At 48.1% G+C, this 27,454-nt stretch overlaps 1 protein-coding gene across 1 annotated transcript in view; it reads left to right on the forward strand.

Annotated features, from left to right (window-relative positions):
- Window positions 1-27,454, forward strand: part of KIF6 (kinesin family member 6) — a 2,002,255-nt gene that overhangs the window by 460,469 nt on the left and 1,514,332 nt on the right. The window contains exon 7 of the mRNA XM_069608751.1: window positions 1,164-1,370. Within this exon, the coding sequence (XP_069464852.1) occupies window positions 1,164-1,370 (207 nt within the window). The remainder of the gene's footprint in view (window positions 1-1,163; window positions 1,371-27,454) is intronic.

Here is a 27,454-nt window from a genome sequence, read left to right on the forward strand (position 1 = left end):
ATTAGCCCCCAATCTTCCAACGCATTCCTCCAAAGCTTGCAGACTTGGGGTCTTCTTTGACAGCAACCTTAATCATGAGCAATTTCTCACTACCACTGCTAGTGCCCAAACACTCAGCACTCTGAACCTCTTCTAAATCTGCCACCTTTTAACTGAATGCACCACTAAGGTTTCCATCTATACTGTAGTACTCCACCATTTTGACTATTGCTCTAGTGTACTCTGCACTGCCTCCATGTTGCATGCCTCGCTATGCAACACACTCCACTTTCTCATTTCTTCTACTCACATTGTATCTATCCATACCTTAGTCCCTTTTACCTAATTCTCCCCCTCTTGCTCCCTCCTCTCCTTTGCCCGTCTTCTCTTGTTTGCTCCCCACCTTCCCTATGCCCCACTCCAAGGGATCTTTCTTTCAAATCCCTCCCAGCATCCTTCAAATCGAACTTGAATCTCATCTATCTTTTGAAGATACTGGCCACCTTCTGTCACTTACTTACACACCTGTGATCTGCGTTCAGATCCTTCCACCATCTGTGCTGAAATTGTAAATACTGCCCTTGTATCCATTGTCAGGTGGTATTGGCCATATTTAATGCTACACACTATTACCCTCCACCCTTCTCCACTAGATGTAAGTCTTCCATGACCACTACCTGGGATTGCTCTGACTTTTGTTCTTGTTCTTATGTACATTGTTTCTGTTTGAATCGCTCACCTGTTTGTTAACAAATACAAACATTGAAATACCACTCTTTCTGGGAGTAACAGTCACCCTCAAACCCGCTGTGTTAATGCTTGGCTCACTCACTACCTCTGACTCGTCTCGGGAGAATAGCTCAGGGGCAACACACACGCCTTGGAAGCAAGACGACTTAACGAAACACAGGTTCGATCCCCGGGTCCACGCTTAGAAACCTCTGGATATTAAGCAGGTTATAAATTTACAATTACTCATAGGCACTTTACCAGCAAAGAGATTTGCTTTAACCCACTGAGGTTGATGTAGGTGAATTGTGGCAATTTAGTTGTTTCGTTGGCTAGAATCCTGGTTCTCTGTCATGTTAAAATGCCATTCATTTGTTTCAGGTAGAGCCTGCGGTTTAGAACAATGATTCTGATCGAACCAATTGAAAATGTGTGTTGTCTCCCTTTGTACTTAGACGCCGATGAACCAAGCCTCAACCCGCTCCCACTGTATCTTCACTATCCACATCTCAAGTAAGGAGCCTGGATCGGCCACTGTCCGGCGCTCGAAGCTGCACTTGGTGGATTTGGCAGGCTCGGAGCGGGTCGCTAAAACTGGTGTAGGAGGACAGCTCTTGACTGAGGCCAAATACATCAATCTTTCGTTGCATTATCTGGAGCAGGTAAGACCAGCACAGACACAGGTGTTGTCACACAGATGTTGTCACATTGGCACACTTGGCTACTGATGCATTTATATCTATGATAGAACAATTTCTCTTTGCTATATCAATTAGCAAACCCGGCAGTCCATGGACCGGGATTACACAAGCATATGTTACACCGTCAATGCAAACGCGTTACTCCTACCTTGAACGATTTCTTACTCAAGTAAAGATCCATATTTAATTCACATTTTTTCAGCAATGCACTTATCATTTCCCTATTGCAATTCCCCCCTTTGAGTGTTAGCCAGCGGGGCCTTAGCTACTACAAATATTGATTTGAAATCATGGTTTCCAATGGATTGAATGCAGATATCATAGAATGGTCACGTAGCTATGACCTTTACTTTGTTTGAGCCAATGACCTTAAGATCTTGAGTGAAAGTAGGGGATCCCTCAGTACTGACTATGCTGGCTAGGGCTGTTGGGAGTTGTAGGGCAAAACCATGGCGGGCATACAGTCCCCTGTGTTAGAGCGTATGTCTGTATTGGTAAGTGCATTGAGTTAAGCCCTCCCTTCAGTGGTTTATGTGCAAACTGCAGTAACAAGTTTAAACCGTGGCAAGCCCTTCATACTACCGAAGTCGATAAGGTGAGTACCATCATGCTGGAATATGGTAATAGTGCAACCCTTTTCTTATTGTTATAATGATAGAATCATAATATCACATTTGACATTCTCCTTGGTGTCAGATGCTTCCTCCTATAGGTGCTGAGGTATGTGTTCTTATTATCCAATTTAATAGTATTCAATAGATCGGCCTTGAAAGGATGGAGGACTGTTTTGGCCCTGCTGGTATTCTAGACTATAACTACCGGTTCCAAGCTGACATCTGTGGCTAGCACTTAACGCGCTTACCTTTATTGATTGTATCCAGGGCTCAGGATAAGATTTTGAAGCGCGAGTATTTTACTCCTGTTTAAGTTTGGAGTAAAATTATTTTTTTAGGGAGTACAAAGGTAGTTCCCAATCCAAGGGGAAGTATATTTTAGGAACAGAAGTATGTGTTCACTCTAAAACAGATACCGTTTTGAAATCCATAATTCTTTGCACCTGGTAATTCATTCAAATAAAGATTGTTATATTAAAAGGATTATTTTCACATTAGGCAATAACAATATTCAAGCTTCTCCTTCTCGGCTGCTGGATACACTGCTTATCTGTAGGGCGGATTGTGCCACTCTACAAATCGTTTAAAAGAATGAGTTCTGGGCATCTGGTTCACGGTAGTTTTGCTGTTTGATAACTAATACCCCTAAAGGGATTTTAAGATAATCTGATTCTTAGATACTTGAGGAGTCAGATCTTTTCCGCAGTCATGCCACTGATCACAAACCTTTGTTTTAATTTTTTCTGAAGTCTTCTGTTTTACTTTTGCTGATAACTATCTGATTGTTCTTAGTCAAGTCATTGTGGCTCATTACAAGTTTTCCAGCGGGATACTGGCATACTGCCCCTACCATTCCGGCTGCCTGATATCCCAGTATTACCAGGATATTCCAGGTGGTGGAAACGCCGGTAAATCCCCATTTCATGGAGGTAATTGTGTAATTCTTTTGACAGAGGAGGCCTGATTTACCGGCTTCCCAGGCCTGGCAGTAAATCAGTGCCCCACCTGTAAACTTGTGTTTTGCCGGCCTGAGAAAATTGCCGGTGCCGGAATTAACAGCGATTTTTACCTGCAATTTTTCCGGACCAGCAAAAAACCCATTATCACCCTTCAGATTTTTTATTTGTGACAAAAAGGCCACATCACCAGGAATGAAGGGGAAATGGGGCTGGCTCCCCTAACTCTGCAGCATCCACATCCACCATTATGAGGATCTGTACCAGCCCCCTGATTCAATCCCTGTGCAAAAACATGTAGCATTAAAATGCCAGTTCTTCCCCATGTCAATTTTGAAGACTGGAATTCTCCCTTCAGAAAGACGAGAGCAAAGGTCATCACTCAGCTGAACAGTGGCCTTAGACATTTTATGTACCATTCTAGCCTACCAGGAGATGACTTAAATCAATGGGTTCCATGTCATTTCCACAAAGTAAATCACTTTGCTGAAATTTACTTAGTGGAAATTTCTTCAAAATATTATTTCGAAATAGTTTATTTATGGGTGGGTCGCCGCCCCAAGCCCTCTTCTCCCTTCCTTAAAACCCCTACCCCAAACCCCATCCCGACGACCCCACAACACATATACATTTCGAAGTATTTCTGAAAGTATTTTCCACAAAGTAAATTACATCGAAGTGATTTTAATTTGTGGAAACAGGAGACCAGTGAATCAACAGGGATTATATTTAAACCAGAATCTATCTCTGTGCATGTTTGATTCCCTCTAAAGGAAATTGATCTGAAAGGGGACTGGTCAGTCCATCAAGACCGAGAGATGCATACTCACAAACGCCGGACACAACACAACTAGGGGATGTCATTCGGCTAAAGAATATGTGAAACCATGGTTCTTCATTGATTTGGAAAGTTTGAGCGTCACAGGAGTTGCTCAAACCGTGTGCAATTATGTGCCAAAATAGGCAATTTGTACCAATTTATAGCAGGAGGAGTGTGAAGGTATCCAGAGGGTTTCGGTTGTGCAAGGACTTTTTATATTTTGCCATTCATTCAAGAATCCCGGCACTGACAATTGTACCTCTCTAAATGTCATCCATAGATCCAAATACTTTAACATGGACCCTTTTGGCTATTTCTGAAACCCGAACAAAGAACTATCGAGCCTTAAATATTTACTGAACCATTCTCTGAATAAAATGTCTCTCCTCCCAGTTGACAAAAGGGATCCCCGACCCACGGGCACTCCCCTCAGTGAGATCCCCATTAAGAAGGCGTCTTACTTTCTTAGTGGGCCTGGCAGTGCTGCTGAGAGGATCCTGCGCAACAGCTCTTGGGTGCCCACAGCCGATTGGGCACCAATTTCTGTTGAGGAATAATCACACCTGGGACTCTGATTCAGATGAGGTTAGTTAAAAACTCATTTATTAGCACAACTGCGAGGTGGACACAAAAACACAACACTTCAGACCATCTGGATGGTGCGTGCCCCTCTCACCTCCAGTGCATCATCGCAGGGTACATTGCAATCCTAGAGTTCAGCAAAAGGATGTATGACTTCATTAAGGAGGTTTTCAGACCTTGCAATTAGCACGTTGCTACTCTGATTTGAAAGCTCTGGATTCTCCTGAACGTCCTAAAGATACCAGCTCAGCAAGCTGCTCGCATCCAATTAAACGTGGAAACCCTTACCCGTATTCTCTTTGGAGTTAGGTCAGCTCGCCCTGAGCTGGAAATGAGCTGTGTGTGCAGAGTTACATAAACAAAAGCTTGTGTTGCAGGTAGCAAGTGTGTGCGCGAATCTTGCTGTTGAGGGCCAAAGCAGGAATCCATCTTGTCAGCAGACCTCTGTCTTTCAAAATGGATGCCATTCTAACTATACTAGGCAGGTGCAAAGATTATAGGGCCTAGCCTTCTTAAATCGGAACATTCGTTTTCTTTCGATGAGAACTTACTTGCCCATGCGTTGAACCTTAACATTCTTTTGGCTCCTCGTTTTATTCGACTGCACTTTTCTTCCACGCCTGTCGACGTGAATCCTTAGCAGTATTGAGGATTCGCCAGAAAATGGAAGCGGTATGAAAGACTTTCAACGTATGGAGGGACTCCGAAAACAAACGTACCGGGTGAAAAGGGAACTGCAAACATTTTAAGAGCACTATTCCTAGTTAACATCAGTTTATTAAATTAATATACACAATCACACAATATTCTAAAAAGAGTTCACAATGTGCACCCTGCCTCTTTCCTAAATGAGCCACAAGATCTGTTCCCTTACCTTTACTTATGAAGAGAAATGATAGCCTTTATAATTCAGCTTTTTTAACAAGCAGTGGCCAAAAACACTCCATGTCGTTGCTTACAGATCCTGCAACCTGGACAACAAAAGTTATGATTATTAAAAGATGACACTTTATTTAAAAACATTGGCCCTAATTACAACTTCGAGGTACGGAAAGAGTAAAGTACAAGTCTGCGGGGCGGGTGCTGTTCTGCCCGGAAGGTCTGACTTGCCGGGCGGTCCGGCACCCACCCACAGACTTTCACAGAAGCACCGGTAACGATGCCGTTGCTTCCGTGGTCACCATTCCCATTGGGTAATGGGGATTTCAGTTACCAGCGCCTGACTTACCGGACTGCCGGGGTTGTAATGCCCCGGTATTTCCAGCAAGTCAGGCGACGGTAAATCATTCCGGTCTGGCGGCTAATTTCCGGTTCTACCGGCACGGTTACCGCCGGACCCGTAATGAGGGCCATTGTAATCCAATATACACAGGAGCCTTACACTCACCCCTATTAGGCACACCTGGAGTATATACTTAATATGACCACCCTAGCTGTGATCACCTTAATTAAACTCTCTGCTCCCTCGTTACCCTCTCCTAATTCTGCACATCCCTGCAAATCGCTTCTAAAATCTGAGTGGACGACTGGCGTTATCCACCCCTAAACGCTCCGTTTGATAGAAAAGAGAAAGACAATTGGGGCATGTACACCTACTCTAGTTATTTGTCAGCAGTCCGAACAACAATGCTCTCTTGTTTTTACAATAATGAACGATAATGAGGTTCCAAAATTACCTTTAGCACAAGCTAATACTGTATAGCCATGGTACAGTTGTTCACCTAACTCCTGTTCAAGTCTCTTGTTTAGGCACCTCAAGCGTTTTAGTGTTCCCCTATTTCAATCTTTTAATTTTCAAACATGAAATACTAGACAAATAAAAAGACTTAATGTGGTTGTGTAATAGAAACTATTAAATTGTTGTTCCTCATTTAAAGTTTGTTCTTTTATATATGCAACTAAGATTTAAATAGCTGGCAAAACAAGAGACTCAAACACGAATTACGCGAACAACTGTGGGACTCGTACCCATGGCAGGAGGGTGACACAATATCGCCGACTGGAAAGGACCCTAACGAGGAGGGAGAAAATATAATTACTGCGGATGTGAAACCTGAGAGGTGCAACTTCTGGAAGAGACCTACTGTGAATCCGTAGAGTGCCTAAGGCCTGGAAAAGACCTGTTGCAAGGCCTTGAGAAATCCAAGGTCTAGGAGGGACCCACTGAGATGCATAAGAGAACCAAAGTCCATGAGAAACCAGTTGGGAACTGTAAGAAAACACAGGACTGACGGAGACCTGTTCCAAACACTTTGTAATCGAGATCTGTGCTAGGTCTTGTGTAAACGCCGAAACCCAACAGCCAAAATGGACTGAAGAATGAATAAAAAGTCTGTGGAAAAGCCTGCAGAAAGGAGGTTGAGACACCTATGGCCTGGAACAGCTATTCAGAGATTTTGAGACAGAAAGAGGAGAGCAATGGTGGCGAAGCCTGTGAGTGCCTCTGAAAGAACCTTCCAAGGATAACCTCTTTTAAATCTTTGTTATTTTCAAATTAGGGCGGTGCTTGGAAAACTAGGTTTTATGAAGTCTTGTGTTAGCCAAATCTTCAGACATTTGTCTTTATAGTTTATGGTAGGCTGGAGCCTCAGGATTTACTAAGATTACGATTTGGAACTTTTCAGTGGCCACCTCTTTTGGATATTACTTTGTATCCTAGGGTGTCCTAAGGAAAGACAAGCACTTGCAAGAATAGGTTGGAAACCTTATTATTGGAAACCAAACTTGCGGATGTACCGGATGCCATGTAGAAACTCCAACTTTGTGTTGAGCCATCCTTACACGGTTTGCTTTAGGCTAATCCTTCTCCAGCATGGGGTCTGGCATGGATTCACATGCTCATGAATATTCCCCGTCGTCAGGCTGGGAATCCTCGGTAAAGAAAAAACCAGTATCAGTTTCGTTTCTGATCTGTCTTTCGTAGTAATAACCAATCACTGGTCTCTGCGTCATACTGACCACAGCCAATGACTGCCCTCTACCTAAGCACCGCCTCTGGCAGCCATCTTCAGATTTTTACCGCACGTTCATGTGTTGGGATCCTCGTGCTATTGCTCTCGAGCGTTAGTGCTATTTTTTCGCGTTTTTTCACAAAAACTCGATTCTTTCGGTCAAAAGAGCCTCAAGCTCCACCGATCCTACATCCGATCAACGGGGACCCGTGTCGGATTCGTCTGCGCCCCTCAAGGGTGAAGATTTCGTCGAGCTACACTTCGGAGGACTCCAGAAGCTTCTCAGGCCCGGTCTCGGAGATGGCCCAGGAGAAGGGAGGCTCGACGCCCGGAAAGCTGTTCAGGGTCTGCCCTGGATGCCAGCTGCAGAACGTCTTTAAGGAGGACGAACACTCTTTCTGCCTTTATTGCCTTCATGAGGACAAGACGCACGTGGAGAAGGACTGTGCGTTTTGCGGCAACATGTCGGAACGGACAATGAAGGACCGCCATCAACGTCTCGCCAACTGGCTGGAGGGTAAGAGCCCGTCTGGCGAGAAGAAGAAGAAACCCGAGCGGTCTTCTAAGACCTTTGAGGGCGCCCCGGCGACGGGGGCCCAACATAAGGCTAAGCACCGCGAGTCCGCTGGCACCGGGAGCGCCGAACGGTCGGGCTCTACGGGCGCCAGGCAGGGCGCACCCTCCCCGGCACCATCAACCACGAGCCAACGCTCTGGGTCGGGTAAGAGGAAGGCCGAGCACCCGGCGAAACTCCTGGAGAGGCCCCGGTTGAGCTCTAAGGCAGAGGAGGAGCGTGGCAGTGCCCCCTCCCTCAAGGATAAGGCGGTGAGCGCACCTAAGGTGGTGAAGGCCTTGATCCATCCGACCAAGCCCTCTATCGAAACGGTCGCGGCGGCCCTGGCTCAGCCTGTGGAGGCTGCGCCAGTGGTAGCGACCTCGGGGCCCAGAATCTCCCTGCCTCCTCGGAGGGAGTCTTCTTTTGTGCCCATCGATAGGACCCCCGTGAAACCCACCATGGGGAAGAAGAAGGGGGGGCAGGGCGTCATCGTAGATTCGGCTTCAACCTCAGAAGAGGAGCTGATCGAGGTCTTAAGCCACGGCCTTGGCGTGGAAGAAGGCCAGCCCGTCGGAATGGACCCCGACGCAGGTGACGACGACGACATCGTCGAGGATACCGACGGGGCCCCTGCTCGCCCGTCGGATTCCCCTCTGCCAGCGCCGCAAGACAACTCGCGGCCATTTTGTTGGCCATACAGTCCTTATGCTCCGAGATAAGGACGAGACTACAGTTACCGACGGAAGAACCTTTCCCGTCGGGGGATCCAGAACCGGGACCTTCTGGTGTTCCCCCTACCAAGAAAAGAAGGATCCATCCACCACCTCCTTTTCAACCGTCGCGCCCCGTCCAGCCCTCTCCCCCGTCCACCCGAGGGGATGATACGGGGACTGACACGGCAGCGACGGGTACGGACGACGAGGCATACGACGAGGATATTCCGTCGTCGGCTCCCGCCAGGGCTTCTCCGCCCGACGAGATCGGATCTTTCCACTCCATGATCTCCAGGGCTTCCGAGCTTTTCCAACTCTGCCCTGAGGAGAAGAAAAAGGAAGGCTTCCTTTATCAGCGGCGCGAGGCCAAGAGGAAGACGGTCCTCGCAGTGCCTCTGTTGGACGACATTTGGGATGAGTGCCTTTCCCTCCTCAAGAACCCTTCCACGACGCCAGCTAGAAGAGACCGGTACGAGAAGAAGTACCGGGTCCCGGACACGGCCCCCCTGTGCCTCCGGGCACAGCCTACCCCGGATTCCGTCGTCTCCGCGGCAGCCAGGAAGAAAGCGGGGGGGGGTGCGGCCTCCACATCGACTTCCCCGCCGGACGGCGAGGGAAAGAAATTGGATGCTATGGGACGTAGAGTCATCTCGTCGGCAGCGACGACGATTAAAGCGGCCAACGCCTTGGCTATCGTGGCTCGCTACGACAGGGAGCTCTGGTACAAGATAGCTCCCCTGCTGGATTTTCTGCCGGACGACAAGAGGGCGGAGGCCCTGGAGATCCTGCAGGAAGGTGAGGTGGCCTCGGACCACGCCATCACCGTGGCGACGGACATCGCCGACACTGGGTTCCGCCAGTTGGGCAACGGCGTTTGCCTTCGACGTCGTGGATGGCTCAAAGCTACGGATTTCCGGCAGGACGTCCAGACCAGAGTCCTGGACATGCCCTTCGACGGGAACAACCTGTTTGGGAAGACAGTGGACGATTCCCTTCAGGCCATCAAGGCGGATACTGAGACGGCCCGGGCCCTCGGAGTCCTGCAGCAACGTCGGACGCCCTTTCGGAGCAGCGGAGGCAAGGGCGCCTCCAGAGGTTCCGGCGGCAGTTTCGCTTCCTACCGTCAAGCGGCCCACTCGTCGTCGCAAGAGGCCTACAGAGGACGAGGCAAGTCTAGCGGACCCCGCCGTCGTCGCCCAGGAGGTCAAGGCGGCAAGGCCGCGTCCAAGCAGGATTGAACCGGCTGTGGGGTCGGCCCCCACCGGAGCACCCCGGTGGGAGGCCGGCTGGCGGGCTTCGTCAGCGTGTGGGAGTCCATCTCCACCGACCGTTGGGTTCTGGACGCCCTGGCCCGGGGCCACGCGCTCGAGTTTCAAAGAAGGTGCCCGCGTGTCCCCCCCGTGGCCAGGAAAGAACTTCACGTCCCTCAACTTCTCCTGGAGGTAAAGGCGATGCTCAGAAAGGGCGCCATCGAAATCGTCCCAAAGAGGCTTCGGGGCTCCGGAGTTTACTCGAGATACTTCCTCGTGAAGAAGAAGACGGGAGGATGGCGCCCCATCCTAGACCTCCGACGTCTGAACAAGTTCATCAAGGCGCAGAAGTTCCGGATGGTCACCCTCCAGCACGTCCTGGGCCAGCTGGAGGAAGGGGATTTCCTGTCGTCGTTGGATTTGGAGGATGCCTACTTCCACATTCCCATCCTAAAGGGGCACCGAAAATTCCTCAGGTTCGTGGTCCAAGGGCGTCATTACCAGTTCAGAGCCCTTCCCTTCGGACTACGGTCGGCACCCAGGGTATTCACCAAGTGCCTCGCACCGGTGGCGGCGCAGCTGCGCCGCGAGGGGATCCACGTCTACCCCTACCTGGACGACTGGCTCATCCGCGCCAAGACGAGGGAACTCGCCGTGGTTCACACGGCAAGGACCGTCCAACTCCTCACGGACCTGGGATTCTTCGTGAACTACGCCAAATCCCACCTGGCGCCCGCGCAAGTCGCACTGTTTCTCGGAGCGAGGCTCGACACAGTGTCCCTTCTGGCCTCCCCGTCGGAGGAGAGGACCAGGACCATCTTGGGCAAGGTGCAACGGATGTTGGTGGCCGACGCGGCCAAAGTGAGGTCCATCAAGTCCCTCCTCGGGATGATGTCTTCCTGCATCTACCTCATTCCCATGTGCAGGCTCCGGATGCGCCCGTTGCAAGAATTCCTGGATGCGCGCTGGATCCAGACGACGGGCAGCTTCGAGGAAAGGATCAAGCTCGACGAGAACTTCCGACGAGCGATACGGTGGTGGGGCACCCGCGCGCATCTGACGGCGGGCATGGACTTCCAGACCCCAGCCCACCAGGAGACTGTGACTACGGATGCCTCCCTGGAAGGGTGGGGAGCGCACACCGAAAATCTGCACGCAAAGGGACTCTGGCTCCCGACGGAGAAGTCCCTGCATATCAACGTCCTGGAGCTCCGTGCAGTGTTTTGGGCCCTCAGGTCTTTCCTTCCGTCCCTCAAGGGCAAGGTGGTGAGGATCTTCACCGACAACACCACCACCATGTTTTACATCAGGAAACAGGGCGGAACCAGGTCCCCAGCGCTGTCCAAGGAGGCGCAGGACCTGTGGCATTGGGCCGTCGCCCAAAGGATTTTTCTGGTGCCGTTTCATCTGGCAGGGATAAAAAACACCATCGCCGACTCACTCAGCAGGGAGCTGCGCTCGTGCCACGAGTGGGAACTACGGCAGGATCTGGTGGATCGTCTCTTCCGACGGTGGGGCACACCCCAGATGGACTTGTTCGCGACGGCGACGAACACCAAGTGCCGGAGGTTCGCCAGCAGGTTTCCCCAGACGAGGAGCATGGGCGATGCTTTCTCGTTCCCCTGGGAGGGCCTGTTCCTCTACGCGTTCCCTCCCTTGCCTCTGCTAATCCGGCTAGTCAACCTGCTCAAGAAGTCACGGTGCAGGATGATCCTCGTCGCACCCTCATGGCCGAGGCAGATATGGTTCCCGGACCTTCTGGACTTGTCAGCGTCCCCGCCGATCAAACTGCCGGCGGACGCGGATCTACTCTCCAGGGAAGGAGGCGCCATCCTCCACCACGACCCGAAGTCGCTGAACTTGCAGGCCTGGCTCCTGCAGCGCTAGAGTTTGGAGGATACGACATACCGGCCGACTGCAGAGAGATTCTTGCAAAGGCCAGGGCGTCCTCGACTCTTAAATGCTACGGACACAAATGGAAGAGGTTCTCTGTCTGGTGCCACGCACAGAAGATTAACCCTCTACGGATTACGGCTCCCCAAGTACTGCCGTACCTGCTGACGCTGGCCAAAGCTGGCCTGGCTCACTCGTCCATCAAGATTCATCTTGCTGCGATCTCCAGATACACCAGAACCACGGGACGGACGTCCTTGTGGTCTCATCGCCTGGTGAAAGAGTTCATGAAGGGACTGTTCAGATCGTTCCCGCCGGTGAAGGCTCCGGCCCCGGCGTGGGAGCTCAACGTGGTGCTGACCAAGCTCATGGGACCTCCGTTCGAGCCTCTGCACTCGGCCCCGTTGAAGTTTCTATCGTGGAAAACTGCTTTTCTTGTGGCCATCACCTCCGCACGACGAGTGGGAGAGATCCAGGCCCTTTCCTGCAAGGCCCCGTACTTGACTTTCCACGACACGAGGGTAGTGCTCAGGACGCACCCCTCCTTCATGCCCAAGGTACCGTCGGACTTCCATCTCAACGAACCCTTGGTGTTGCCTGTATTCTTCCCGTCGCCTTCGTCGCCGGCTGAGAGGACTTTGCACTCGCTGGATGTAGCTAGAGCGCTGAAGTTCTACGTGGACCGCACAAAGTGTTTTCGGAAGACGTCACAACTCTTTGTGAACTTTGGACCTGTCAATCAGGGGAAGGCTCTCTCGAAGGCTTCCATTTCCAGATGGCTCTCCGGCTGTATCATGTACTGTCATCGGTTGGCAAACCGACCGCTGCCCGGCCGTCCGAGAGCCCATTCCACCAGAGCGATCGCAGCTACCACGGCGTTCTTTTCTGGTGTGCCCCTGCTGGACATATGCAGGGCTGCTACGTGGAGGTCGACGCACACCTTCACGAGATTCTACTGCGTCGACCGGGATTCCAGGGAGGAGTCCAGGGTCGGCCAAGCAGTGCTGCGCAACCTGTTCGCCTGAGGTGAGCCTGGTGAGGAGGTAAGATGCTTAATGTTGAGTTTGATGCTATGCTTAATGTTGAGCCTTTGCCACCTCCCGTGGTTGTGCATGTGTGTACTGCTATGTATTCTTTATTCATGAGCATGTGAATCCATGCCAGACCCCATGCTGGAGAAGGAACAAGTTACTTACCTGTAACTGTTGTTCTCCAGCGTGGGTCTGGCATGGATTCACATGCGAACCCTCCCGCCTGCCCCTCTGCGGCTCTTCACTTGGTCATACTGCCACTTCACGTGCTTCTAAATCTGACGATGGCTGCCAGAGGCGGTGCTTAGGTAGAGGGCAGTCATTGGCTGTGGTCAGTATGACGCAGAGACCAGTGATTGGTTATTACTACGAAAGACAGATCAGAAACGAAACTGATACTGGTTTTTTCTTTACCGAGGATTCCCAGCCTGACGACGGGGAATATTCATGAGCATGTGAATCCATGCCAGACCCACGCTGGAGAACAACAGTTACAGGTAAGTAACTTGTTCCTTATTAGTTGTAGGACTAGGCACTGTCCATGCCTTTTTCTGGTAAAACCTACTGATGAAGATACATTGTTATACCACCGTAAGTCAACATTATGTGTCATTGATCGGCCTTGCCACAACATTTCAGCACTCCACAGGACTATGAGGTTGTATAATCCCTGGCCCACTGTTTTGCAAAGCCCCACACCTCAGATAAAGCTTGAGTTGTTTCATGCAGTAGTACCACATTGGCAGAATGGCCTTGTCGGCAAACTGACTACTTCCTGGCCTTGACAGGGATCTTATGCCGCCAATCATTCCAGCACAGAAATACAAGAGCGGTGGATCCCACATTAACCCTAACCGGATGAATATGTGCCATCACCATAACGCGGTAAGCCACGCGTGGGCTGCATATGTACAAGAAAAACAGTTCTCGCTGTCAATCCAAAGAGTGTAGATGCAAAACTCAACACATTTGCATAACATGCCATTAGCAAAATTACAGTCAGTGCATCAGGCATGAGGACACCGAGTTGACCAATAATGAGAAACATTTGTCGCAGCATATGTAGAAGGAAGAAACAGTCAAATCAAACGGCATAGCTCAGAAACCAGAATAGGCCAACTGTCCTTCAATCTGCCCCACCCGCAGCCTAAGGGTAGCTTGGCAAGGGGGTAGTAGCTGGGGCTGCACATTGTAATATTTAAGTCAATGTATGAAATGGCTGGTGTTGATATAAACAGTAGATGTCCTTTATCATGGATGTATAGTTTAGCAGGAAAAGTGTAAAAGACTTGCGGGCAGGCTGGACTGATGAAGAGAAATAGGGATAGATATATCTACATTGTTTTATCGAATTGAATAACTAACTTCATGGTAATTCACTTCGAGAAAATTACTTTTTTTATTGTTTTTTTTATTTTAATGGGGGGTTACTCCCCCAATACCCTGCCTTTCACCCTTTCATCCCTGTTCACCACCGTTCCCACCCCAAATACCCTCTACCCCTCAAAACATATAAATATATTTACTCCGCGCAAAGTGATTTTTGTCGAGGTGAATTCCCACAAAGTAATTCACTTCAATTAAACAATAGTATAAGAGATAATATCCTGCTACCTCCTAAGGCATTGCCCCCTTTTCTCTAGCACATTTCAAAACCAAGTTCTGGTCCCCATAATTCTACCAAAACCGGAGGTGATGCTGGAAGGTTTACAGAAAATTGTTACCTCGGTCATTGCTCTGGGCAACCCTCCAGACCATCGTTCATTGCCAGCCAAGCCATTACAAAAGGGGAAAGACATCAGTGAGGAGTAGCTGCCAGTCCGGAAACACGTCTGGGCATTCCTAGCCCACTCGAGGTGACAATAGCAAAACAAAAAGAGATGGTGCCTAGATGTAGGTCCCGTGCCTGCTGGGTCTAGTGACCCAAACTACTCCTTACTGATAAGGTCCAACGAGGCTGAAACGTGTCTGGGGATGCTTGTGGTCTCATGCAGAAGGCATGTGATCAAACAGTTTGGGCTGTACTGTCCCTTTTGGGGTGGGACCAAGCCTGATTTACATATGGTCTTGTGGGGTGTAATCAAAGGCCTCAAACCAACGGAACTGAAGGGCCATGTGAAAAAGGCCTACATGTCCTGACCAAAGGAAAAGCATCATCTTAATTCACAAAGGCAGAGGAAATTCAAAGGTCCCTTTCACATGAAAAACATGATTTTCAAACACTGACACCAAAACGGCTTTGCATGTGTGTTTGCAGCTTTAAAGCGAGACGAGAGAAAAATGTTCCCCTGCCAACATAAAAATGTCAGAGAAAAGACACTGGGCCTCATTCCAAGTCCAGCGGTAACCAAGCCGTAAAAACCGGCAGGTGCTGCTGGACATGCTATGAATTTCTGCCTCTGTGATTGCCGGATTCACCGGGGCATTACAACCCCAGTGACCCGGTATTTCCCGAGGTGGAATTCCATATATCCCCACTCCCATGACCTGGTGGGAGTGGCACCTCCCGCCTGCAGAACTCGTAATCTGCTGGTCCGGAAACAACGGTGGCGGCGGGTTTACTGCCACCGTTGTTTCCAGACTGTCAGACTCTAAATGAGGCCCATTGTGCGTGTAAACAAGATCACATGAATATTATCCTTCACATGCAAAATACCGGCAATAAGGTTAAAGAAAAACTTTGTTCCTTGGGTCATATGAATATTTAATTTAGGCCCAAGGTAGACCGTTTTGGCTTGTTGATGGGCAAAATGCAACAAGAACTCCTCCACTGCAAGCCTGGCTTTTACATCCCCCTAGCTATTTACAACTGCAATAAAGTGTGCCCTGCTAAGGGTGTCGAAAAACAAGTGTCCACCAGACTTGCTTTCTCTGAAAACAATGGCTCGGGGCAGGACAAATGGCACTTGCCGGTGCATCGCAGGTTTTTACAAGCTGCAACCAACTTCAAACAACCATCTTCAAAGAGACTAATACAAAAAAAACTCTGGTCACATGCTGGCCCAGAGTGGCTAATGGCAAATGGTCTGGAGGAAGGGAAGCTCATATTTGCACATATGAAAATTCCCTTTATTTAAATGGACTGTCACAATGATTGCATTTTCCCAGAACTAATTACATGTATTTTTCATTTTTTAGATAATTTCCAGGTGATTTTGTCTATATAAAATTCCTCCACTTGTGACCTAGGGAATTGTAATGCAAACTAAAAGGTGTTCTTGGCTGCTATGACCATCTTCCAGATTTAAGAGTTGGTGAACTGGTGGGGCGTAAAATTAGGTATGTTGGGAATAAATTGCATGTTCCTAATGATTATGCTTTTTGTAAAAATGGCGGGAAATTGCCAAATGGCTGTGCAACATGGTGTAGACCCGGCTGCTGTTTTATTACATTCCCCCTGATTAGCTGAATCGGAAAATACATATATTAGGGCAGTTACTAGTAAATCACGTTTTTGACACATACCTAGTTTGTTGCCAAAAATGTTACCGAGAACAAATGGGGATTTCAAATGGAAGCTGCCATATGTCTGCTCCAGACTGCTAAGCCAATCTTTAGAGAGGGGATGGATTTGGGAGGAGAGAGAATGGTAACTGTCCAATCCTATTTGCGAGAACACTTGCAGAGTACTCCCCAAGATTGTAAACTTGATGGTGTCATCGCTGCTACATAAATGGATGCACTATGAGGAAGAGAGAGCTCTGAAAGTTATCATTGGGGAGAGTTGATAGAATTTACCATCTGACCGCCGCAAGGAATCATCAAAGGAGATTGCATGTGGGTGGAGCTGTCTATTGCTAGGAAGGCCTAAAAAAGCTGACTGGACTCTATAGTGAAGAGCTGGGGACCATCCATGAGAGTGGAGTGACCAGACCGCTGCCCTGTCCTTCCAGTGTGTCCTGGCATGCAGCTGGCTTTCCTGAACTTTCAACCGAGGTTTTCTATGTATGTAGAATTTAACCCTTTGCAACCAAAAGGTGGGGGGATCTGCTGGCCTTAAATCCTTTCCCTTTATAGCAGGGAGGGTGGGGGCAAAACTGTGTAGATCATTAGCCTATTTACCTAACAAATATTAATTAAATTAATTCCCCTTGGCAGAACACCACAGGGTGATTTTGATAAAATTCAAAATTAACAAAGCTCATTCCTGGTGTGCGCTGAAAACTATAGACTGTAATTTAATTGGGTAATCCTATGGGTCTGTCTTCTCCAACACAGGCCTTTAAGTGCAGGCGGTCTGAAATCCCAAATTCTTGAACCATTCCCAATTTGGCTGTTCTGCTTCCCTAACAGAGGCCTTTAAGTGGAGGGGGGTCTGAACACCCACATTTTTAAATCATCTCAATTTTTCTGTCTGACTTCCCCAACACAGACCAAAAGTAGGGGTGTCTAAAATAAACACTGCCGAATCACCCTGTGTGTATTTACTGCCTGCCTTTTAAGCGTGCAAGAAAATCGAAATTGCACTGCACTACTACATTTGTAATTGAGTTTGTTCACTGACCAGCGCTAATTATTTCTTGAATTTAAATTGAGATAATTACTGTGATTTGTGTTTTTTCCAATTCAGTTGTGTGATTTATTTGTGTAACAAGAAGTTGATTGTGAGCCATAAAGAAGGTGGCATGTGTACTATAGTGTGATTTCTATTACTTCTAATTTGAATAAATACAAATATATTTGCTGTACACCGGCCTAGTTCTTGGCTCATTGATGGCTCAGGGCGAGGGGTCCACAGGGCATGATATCAGGCTGAGATAGGGCTGAATAAAAGAACTGACATTAACCATTTATTGTGTAACACTTAGCTTGGAGAGGGAAGGAACTCCCTGTGTTGAGGGTGGCCTCTCAATAAACCGTTAGTCTTTCCCCTTTCTGTAATGGCTTGTCAGGCAAAGATCAGTGATCTGGAGGGTTGCCCAGAGTTATGCCAGAGGTTAAGATTAATTATAAACCATCCAGCCATCACCTCTTGTTTTGCCTATAATTCTACAGACATGATATTATAGGGCAGGTTGGCACACCTAATTTAGGTTGGTAATCAAGGCAAGATGACGATTCTCAACAGTGAAATATGAACAAAACAAGGGGTTACCCAGGATTGTCTTGAGGAGATCTACAAACAGTTATGTTGTCAAATCAGCCGTTTCAGGGATCCCAAATATGTGCAGGTTTTTACAGCACAACCTGGATTCCAAGTCATCATATTTCTGTTTGTTGTCATATGGAACCTTCAGCAGGAGGTTTTCAGTGCTGGTGAGTGATTCATCACTGTCCTTACCAGCACTGGTTTTCGTTTGAGCCTCTGTCATACTTCCACTCTGCAAAGAGTGGAACAGACACGTGCCGCCAGATCATCTAATCTTGCAGTGACAGAGTGAACCCTTTCTGCATTTGTCACATGACCTGCTGTAACTCAGACTCTATGTGCGGCACTTTTTAATGAGATGATGGGGCAGCCTCAGGCACAGCAACTTCTTGAGATGCACATTTGGAAGGAGCTTTAAAAAATATATCAGTTTAAGCGTGCTCCCTAGTGCCCTTGCTAATGACCTGAGGCAATACGCCAGCAATCCATGCTTGTATGGAGCCAGAAAGGAAATCGGCTATGGCAAGGTGACAGAGGGGTCTAGGGTATATATTGTGGCAAGAATATCTTCAAAAAGACCCCGAGAGTGAACCACAATGGAAGGCACTGCATTCATTAAGCTAGCATAAATTGAAATACTATCCTGCAAAAATATTTTGGCAAACCGGAAATCGATACTTCGCATTGATTGATTTCCTGTTGCTAGGCATTAGACAAATTGGCAAACCAGAAATTAGGAATTTCTTTGTTAAAAGTTTTGCCTATATATATTTTTTCAAATTCACTGTGTATTATGTTTAATAATTGTTTTATACTCTGTTTTTTGTGTTTATCAATTCATATTTTGTGGTTGATTAGCACAATTGTATGTTCAACTCTGTATCTTCTTTATTTTTTCTTACTAATTAAATTTCAGAATATTGAAGAATTTTCTCAAAAAAATACTTTATTTTCCCCTTTTTTCAAAACTTTTTTTTCTTTGTACTCTCAATTATAGGGTAAATTGCGCAAGGATATCCAATGCGTAGGATACCTCATTTAGAGAAATTAGGATTCAATCCTTGTTAGCATAAACTATTGTATTCACAGCTTTTGGAACTTTGAGTAATATATTTTAGACCCCCACTATAGCTGCACCACTTCTTTTGGGCCACCCTATTTTTTGTTAGTAGCATAATGAAGAGAGGTACTCTTGAAAGCACTGCCCGTACACAGTAGATGGCACAGCAAAAGATCAATATAATTAGCACGCCACCATAGGACCAAACATACCCGTAATGTGCATAATATAAAAACATGTTTATAAACCGAGTCACGGATTAGAACAGTTGTAAAGGGGATGTCGTTCCACACTAGCAAGGTATTGTGGTTAAGACTGAATGATATCTGCTCAGTCCGATATGCTATGGGAGCATGACTCCTAGTGAAGTGCAAACTGTTTGCAGTAGGAGCCGGGAAGAGTGCAGGTAAAGCGGCAGTGGAAGATCAGCATGACCACCATGCGGACCCTGCAAATCAGCAGCCCCAACTCCAAAGGTCTGCAGGGAGACACACAGGGCAAAGAACCAATATACAGGTGCCCTAGAAGCGAGAATAAACCTGTGCTTGCTGAGAGCTGACAAGGGGCAAGGAAGACACAACCATTCTGCCGAAAACACGGCTAGGGCAGCTCAGTGTACACCAAGGGTCCAGTGACAGCCGCCGGACCGCCCGCCCTATCTCTGGAAGGCAAGCAGAGTGTCTGCAGCACAGGCTTTAAGCACCAGGGTACATAAGCCTATCCAGAGAGTGGCCTGAAGTGGCACGTGCTACCCCTGGAATCTGATTGTTCTTTACCAGGTGCCACCCCATTATTGTGTGTGTGTGTGTGTGTGTGTGTGTGAGAGGAAGCGTGCCCGCTCGAACTTCATGCCACCCCTGCATAAGTCAGGGCCCCAGTTGGGCCACCCCAGTCAAGAGTTTGGACACGCCACTGCAATGGGAGGCCCCGCTACTTTAGCCGTTGTGTACGGCTGCAATCAATGAAAGGCTGAGTGTTTTGATGTATTCCTCAGGACTCTGATCGGTGCAAATGTCCTGGTAGGGAGAGGCAATTCACAGTGGGCAAACACATCCGAATGAATTTTGAAATTACTGCACAATGACACGATAATTGAAAAGCATTGTGGCCTCTCATCAGAGCTCCCAAATTAGGTAGCCATCTTGATGACTGTTCAAAAGCAGCCTTCATAGAAAAGAGAGCCTTTAATCACAAACCGATTCTCACTGATGCATGTCACCCCTCCTGGGGAGCATGGTAGCTCCCAGGAACAGCATCATGGTCGCATGGTGCTAACCATGTGACCAGATTAATAAAAGAGACGAGCCGCTTCCGGATCGTCAGTCGAACCAACAAAGGCTCCGGTGTTGTTCATGTTATGCGCCATGCCAGCACTACACCCCGTGCTGTAGGCCCGTGGACGGGGTCCAGCACAAGGATGGTGCCCCTGCTGGGCAACGCCGTCCCATGGAGTAGGGAAGCCTTGTGACCATGGCTGTTGTGGCGACCCCGGACTGGGTTCCCCCAGAGCCGGGGCTGTCGTGTGCTGGGTAACCCCGGCCACGTGGGTCGCTCTGGTGAATCTGAGCGGGTGGGGTGATCCCCATCCATGTATCCGCGGTGTGAGCGCCGCCTTGAGGGACCACGTCGGGTGATCCCGACCTGTGTATGGGGCCTGCCCGGTGTCCAGGGCCGGCCCCCAAACACTCACTATGGGTAAACTCTTTGCAATGCTTGAATATATGGTGTAATGCTTAAATAATAATGTTGACTAAGTTCTGCTCCATTCCGCTGCTAGGAGCACAGCTATTGCTTGTACTTCTGAGACCCCACACCTGCCAGAGGCCTGTAGGCCTCGTAGGATGGCTAAGCACTCTTGTTTTTTGTTACCAAGTAAACAATATTCCTGTTGCTATACTGCTGTGGACTTTGGCGGCTTGCTAGCTATAACAGCGATCCTCCTAAACGTCCTAGAGCTTCGGCGAGGCCCCAGAACAAGAAAAAAACACAATCCTCTTCTGTCCCCTCCCCCGCGCGCGAGATTCTTTGGATCAAAAGGGAATCGCAACGGCTGAGCACGTGCAGCCCTTTACGGGAAGCTCAGGGGTGGACACGTTGACATGGCCAACAGTCGACACAGAGCATTTATTCTGTGCGAAACAATTGAATAACGGGCTTGAGAGCAGTGCGAGCAGCGAGGCAGCAAAGCATCTCCGCTGGCCGTCCTTGAAAATGGGGTTTTCTTTCAAAGTTGATGCAAGCCTCCATTTGCCCTTCTGGCGAGTGGGTGTGGGAGAGCAAGATGGACGGAGGCGCGCCATGCCAAACCCCACAAGTCCAATTCACTCCGCGATTCAAGGGGAGAATTGGCCCCACACTGGTCGCCTCTAACTAAAATAAACCAAATGAACGCCGTGGCAGCTAGCCCTCTGGCAGATTATGCCTAAGAAATGCCATGAGATTGTCAGCGGCGCTTTGGCCAGGCGTGACCAGATGGCACTGACCGTCTTCAGTCAGGGAACAATATATGTGCCTTATGGACTTACTTTAGGTCCGGTTTAGTGTCACAAATAATACCAGGTGGCTGCTTTAGGGCGCCCAATGATTCATTACCATAATGTTGACGAAGTATTTTAATAAAATGAATTGGCAGTCTTTGTGCTATGTATGTTCTATTAATGTTATGAATTCCACCAAGTATGTCCCACGGGGCGGTTTAGAATGTGCTTTTTTGAAATGCTGATTCTATGAAATAGCCGGCCTCTGTGGAACTGCTTAGGATAGTGTGTGAGGTGTTCTCTTAAAGCAGCCAACCCTTATGATCATGGAGTGAGAGATGGGAATCATCCTCTGAATAAGGAATTACCACCGCCCGTTGGGCGCACAAGATGGGCTAACTCTACAAGCCCCAAAAGGGATGCAGACATGGGTATCCCCTGCAGTAAGTACAGACATGGGGTTGGCGGACTCCAAAGCATCAGTTACGTGGCGACACCTCAAGGCACAGATGCTGCGCGACCTTGCGGCCTGTTGTAACATGGAGGACTTCCAGGGATGGGTGGCATCTGTGGGCCCATTCATGCCCATGCCACTTTTGCCACATTTACAAAAGTTTATTCAAATCGAAGCAGCACTTGAAGATATAGAAAAATCCACTCAAACCTGTCCCAACTTTTTTGGTGTCCATCAGGGTTGCCAAACAGACCCCACAGAACTTCTCCCTGCAGTTTCAACTATGCAAACAAAGGCTGTCATGCCCCCTCCTTATCTGGAGGATGAACCAGTACGGGAGATCGCCCAACTGGCGGGCCCAAATCACGTCAATCACCCGCCAAAATGAGTGCAGTGGCAAATGCCAAAATCAAACAGGTGATTCCGGGTAGTCTGTACGTAAGGAAATCGCAAATGCCTAATATTGAGAATGCGACCACCAATAAAGGAACTTTGTGATCACCAACATCAGAAAACTGGATGGGAAAGAGTTCTAGAGAATCTTTGAGAAATAAGGTCCTTGTCTAGTTACGACAAAGGACAGGCCCCGGTGTGGTCAGAATGTCTGACCTTAAGATCTTACGCAGGATAGATTTGAGCGATTGGTGCTCCGAACATACCTGTGACTGTGTGTTAGTGGGTTGTGGGTTTAGCACCTTACCCTCCTATCTTAGAGCATGTAAATCCCCTCCAATCGGAGGTACAAACTGTAAACTTGTACTTTGATGTTTCTGGTGGACTTGTTCACCTTTATTGCTCGATTTAATTGACCCCTCATCATTTAGTCTGCCCTCCCGCTTATGTTTCATGTTTTATGTTTTGCGTGACTGTTGGTTATGTTTGCGCCATCATGCCCACGGGTCCATTGAGCCCGGTATAAATGTAATAAAGTAAAATTCCCGCGCATGCGTGCCCGTGCCCGCATTGGCCAGGGTGCTCACTGCTGATGCTGGAACAGCAGGACGAATGAGTGTTGCAAATATCCCCAGAACAGATAGTGGAGGAGAGCGATGCATCCCTTTGAGCTCGAGAGCCTAGACCGTCCTCCCATGGTTGTAAAAGGGGCCAGGGGGGAGTTGGTTGCAAAAGAAGTTGGGAGGGAAAGGAACGTCACACTTAGCTGGGGGCAGGTGCTGAAGTGGAACCAGATGGTGCCCACTTGTTTCTTTGCGTGCGAAAGACTGGAAGCCGCGTGAGTCAGTAAAGAGTAGGCGTATGTCCTAATAGACATCAAACACCTGACACTAACGAATGGTAGCCTCTCATCACTCACCTGGGCGCTGGGCGTGCATTTTACCGTAACCAGACCTTCAAAGACCTTTCATGGTACAATGTCTCAAAAATAAAAATGCTTTGCTAACTCTTTGTTAAAAGGATGAAAAGGCCCAGCAGTTGATGACAATGCACCAAAGGATCAGAAATGACCCTTCTGTTCATTGCACATCCCCCTCTGCTTGTTCCAATCCTTTGCAAATGCCATGCATTCTTATGGCATGCAAGTGAGCGTGATGCACTGGACAGTTCTCATGGCGCTAACATTTCTACATCAGCAATGCTTTTTATATATACACCCGTTGATGGCCTCTAACAGCGTGTACAGCACACTTCCACGTGGGAGGGGGCACTCTCCATAGAGCCATTCCCCGATCTATCAGTCCCCAGCCTGTCCCTGAGAGGGATCGTCTAGGTGGTTGGTACCGCCGCCCATGTGTCAAGCATCAGGCAGGAGTAGCTCCTGGTTGACCCTAAAATTCCATGCAGGGGCGCAGTGGCTCATCAATCACACTGAACTACCATAGGATGCTGTCCCTTTAAGGCAGTGCACTGGTTTGAATGACAGACCTGATTATATCCTTTTCCCTAATATTGAGGAAGTCTAGAGGCGAAACAAAAAATCCAGCTTGTATGATACACTATAGGTAAACGAATCGCCCAGAGATCGCTTTGGCACTTAACACAATCGTAGACAAGGGTAACCTGCAGACACGATTCTCCTGGGTAGAGACTCTTGCTTGCAGATGGTGGCTCTCTCCCAAGCTGGTAGGCTATAGGATTCCAAGATGGCGACCGAAGCTGAAAAAGCTTGTTCTGCGGGCGATAAAAGGATGCACAGCTAAGGCCTCGTAAGCAGCTGGGGGCTGCACAGGGTCCAAAATAAACCAATCCAGTGCTAGTACAATTACTGGCTCACAGCTGAAACTTCTAGAAGAGTGGTGGTACCAGTGGGTTATTGCCAGGCTTATATTATGGGTGGTAGTTGGGAGAGGTGTGTGAGTTTGGAGTTGGAGCAAAAGTGAGGCGGGGGTGCGCTGGAGGGAAAGAGATGTGCTCAAGGAGCAGGAACAGAGGCTTGGAGACTGGAGAGAGGTTTATAGGAGCAAGAAGGCATGTGAAGTAGATGAGAAGGAACGAGATGAGGTGATGATAAAGGCATAGGGGGTAAATAACATCAGGAGAAGCCAGGATGTGAAGTTGGAATAAGTACAACGAGAAAAGAGGTGGTGTAAGGAAGAAATCTAAAGCGAGGAAGGTGGTACACATAGGTGGATGATGGTGGAAACTATAGGGAAGCGAAGGAGGAGACTGCAGAGGGGGTGAATTCTGGAGTTGGAGGAGAGTCAGGAGGAGCAAAAATGTCAGGCAGCTGGAGGAACGAAGGAGGAGGTAAAACAGGAGTTAAACCCTATGACAAAGGGTTAGTGGGAGCCGGTCCAAGCACGTGATAGTTTGCGAAAGCATGGGGAGACGCAGGCGCAAAAGGTGGCAGGAAGGGTTGCAATGCCTTTATGGTACAAATCCATTGTGGAACATGGAGAAGGTAGCCAAGGACAGAATGTGGGGAACTAGAGGCTGGTCCGGTGGACAGGGCAGTTTAGAGAGAATATAAAGCCAGCCTGTAGACCAAGCTTCCAGTTGCAAAGACCTTGGCAGCAGCCCTGGCAGTTGTTGAGAACCAGCCAGCCATAAGCTTTGCCACCACCTAGGCCTAGAGCAGTGAGTGCTTGGAGGCTTCAATCCTTAGAGGATGAGGCCTCTCCAGAGTTGAGGAAATCCAAGGTGAAGGGGAAGAGCCTACAGACAACAAAGAAGTGTGGGTATACTTAAAACCCCAAAACTTTCTTGCTTGAGTACTGAAAAAAAAAGCCTTGCCTCAGAGGGATCAGGAAGCATGAACTACTTAAGTACCTCCCTGTTCTAGAGTATTTTGTTTTGATCCTTTCAGTTGTCTCTATTTGTGCTCTACAATCCATAATGAAACAACAATTAAAGCCTATTTGCGTGACTGCCTCTTATTGATATTAGTCAACCTGGTCACCCCATAGCATATAGTATAAAATGGTGCAAAGTCTTACTGCTTGGTGAGACAACAACCGGGGGGAGTGCTGGACAAACTGTTTATCAAAGAAAATGATTGTCCTCAAAATGTTCAGGTAAATAAAAACGTTTGATTGGTTTCATAGGTAGGATGCAAATCACTTGAGATCCACTTCTCTGGTAGGATGTGGAGTGGCGAAGAGGTGAATTTATCACAGAAAAGAATGACTGACTGCAGGTTGACTGCATGTTTCCATCCCCCTAACCCAAGCTGAGAGTATAGTCTTACTTTCTAGACTGTAAATGCAGTGGGTAAACTCCATGGGCTCCCACATAGCCAAGCTGACGGTCTAGTCTTACTTTCTGGTCTGTGACTGCAAGGTGTAAACTCCATGGACATTGTAATCAGAAATTCCTCAGTTACATCCCTCTTAACCATGTTGATTATATAGTCTTACTTTCTAGATTCTGAATGCAAGGGGTAATATTCTGATGTATTGATTACAGCGCATCGGGAAATTGTGAATCCGAAAAGATCCAATCGCAAAATCGCATTACCCAGTGATCACATTGAGTACTATCCGCCATCCCGCATCCGCCTACCCCGCCACCTACCCTTTTTTCGGCAGCACACACAGAAGTGTGCCGCTGACTCTACTGTACCCCTGCAGTGCCAGATCTCTCCCAATAACATGGGTCGGTGCTGCCACTGCAGGGTGATTTTTGTTTTCTATTTTTTTTTTTTTTTTTTATTGTCCCCTGCTTTCAACAACGTGGGAGCAAGACAACCAGCTTGGGTAAGACGAATGTAACTGCAGAATGCCCGATTTGAATGTATGCATGAAAATCCACCAGCAAGAGAAGTTCCGCAACACGGTGCAGTTCGCGTGTTTTTCATGCATGACCAGTTCACTATTCAAAAGGAGAAGTGTATTTCAAATTACTGTGATAGTCCTTTTTCCTGGACATGGTTGTGAGACGCCATTAGACGAGCCAGCCTTGGGAGTGAAATTAGTAGCAGTTTCAAAAGGAGTTTCTGGTTCGAATGTGGATCATGTCCATTTTTCTATTTCTACTTTGGAAGTAATAGCACAATGCTTCTTGCCTTGAGCATTGTGTGAAACCTGAAGGTGTCTCACCTGGTAGTCCCTGGGGATCTGTCAACCTGGTGGCCAGGGCATGAGCATCGTTTTTGGATCCAGTTACTGGGCTAGACCAGCGCAGGAATATCACTTGGGTGAGGGGTCAGTTGGGGAGTGGAAGGGGGACACTGAATGGCAAGATGCGGTATCCCCTTCCCTGTAACACCTTTACCACATCCTACCAACTAGGATACTTAGGAGCTCAACCCCCCCCACTTTCCCAACACAAACATTTCCTCACGGACAGCCGACTACAAGAGAAAACGGACTAACACCCGAGCCGTATACCTGACATGTACCAATACAATGGTCGGGCAATTACTGCTAACCATTACACACACCTGACTTCATTACACTTACTTCCCAATATGGATAAAAGGCAGCACACAAAAGCACATTCTGAGCAAGGCAAAGCACACGAGAAAGCAGCAGTTCCAAGATGACAGTTTAATACAAGATGAAAGACCGAAAAACCGAAGAGGATTGCAAGGAGGGAAGTGCCCATGACCTTTTCAATGAAAGACTGTTATTTTCATGAACCTTCAAGAATAGGAAACATAAGACCAGAAATCAAGGGAGAAGTATCCTGCATTGTTTGTCGAAGTACCCGGGGCTCTCCCACATCGATAGTTAGGGCGGGGAGAATCGTTTGCCACTGTGGTACTGTCCTCGGCTCCTACAACAAAGCAGCACCAGTGAAGTCAGCACAGCTGGTAAGTTGGGGAGACTGATACCAGACCGGTCTGTGTTGAAGCCAAGGTTGCAAGTGGCAATATTGTAAAGTGAAAACTGAAGAGAACAGTGTATGAAGCATATGTGGCAAGTGACGCGAACACAATTAAACAGCAGATGAGTGATTGAACTTTGATGCGAAGATATAATACCGAAGACAGAGTGGTCTAGCATCACATGGGTGCTCATTTGAAACTCTCTGCCAGGTATTCAGCTGAAAGATGGCAAATGTGAAGAGTGATAAAGAATTGTGAAATCTGTGGTCCTGCAACAGATAAAGCACAACCCTGTGCACATTCAAAAGTCTTCGATAGTTGATGAAAAAGTATATTGGAAATTGGAATCAGTTTGAGCCCAGTGGAGAGAGACTA

The sequence above is a fragment of the Ambystoma mexicanum genome, chromosome 4q (genome assembly GCF_040938575.1).
Source record: "Ambystoma mexicanum isolate Mex_15411 chromosome 4q, UKY_AmexF1_1, whole genome shotgun sequence".
Classification (NCBI taxonomy): Eukaryota; Metazoa; Chordata; class Amphibia; order Caudata; family Ambystomatidae; genus Ambystoma; species Ambystoma mexicanum.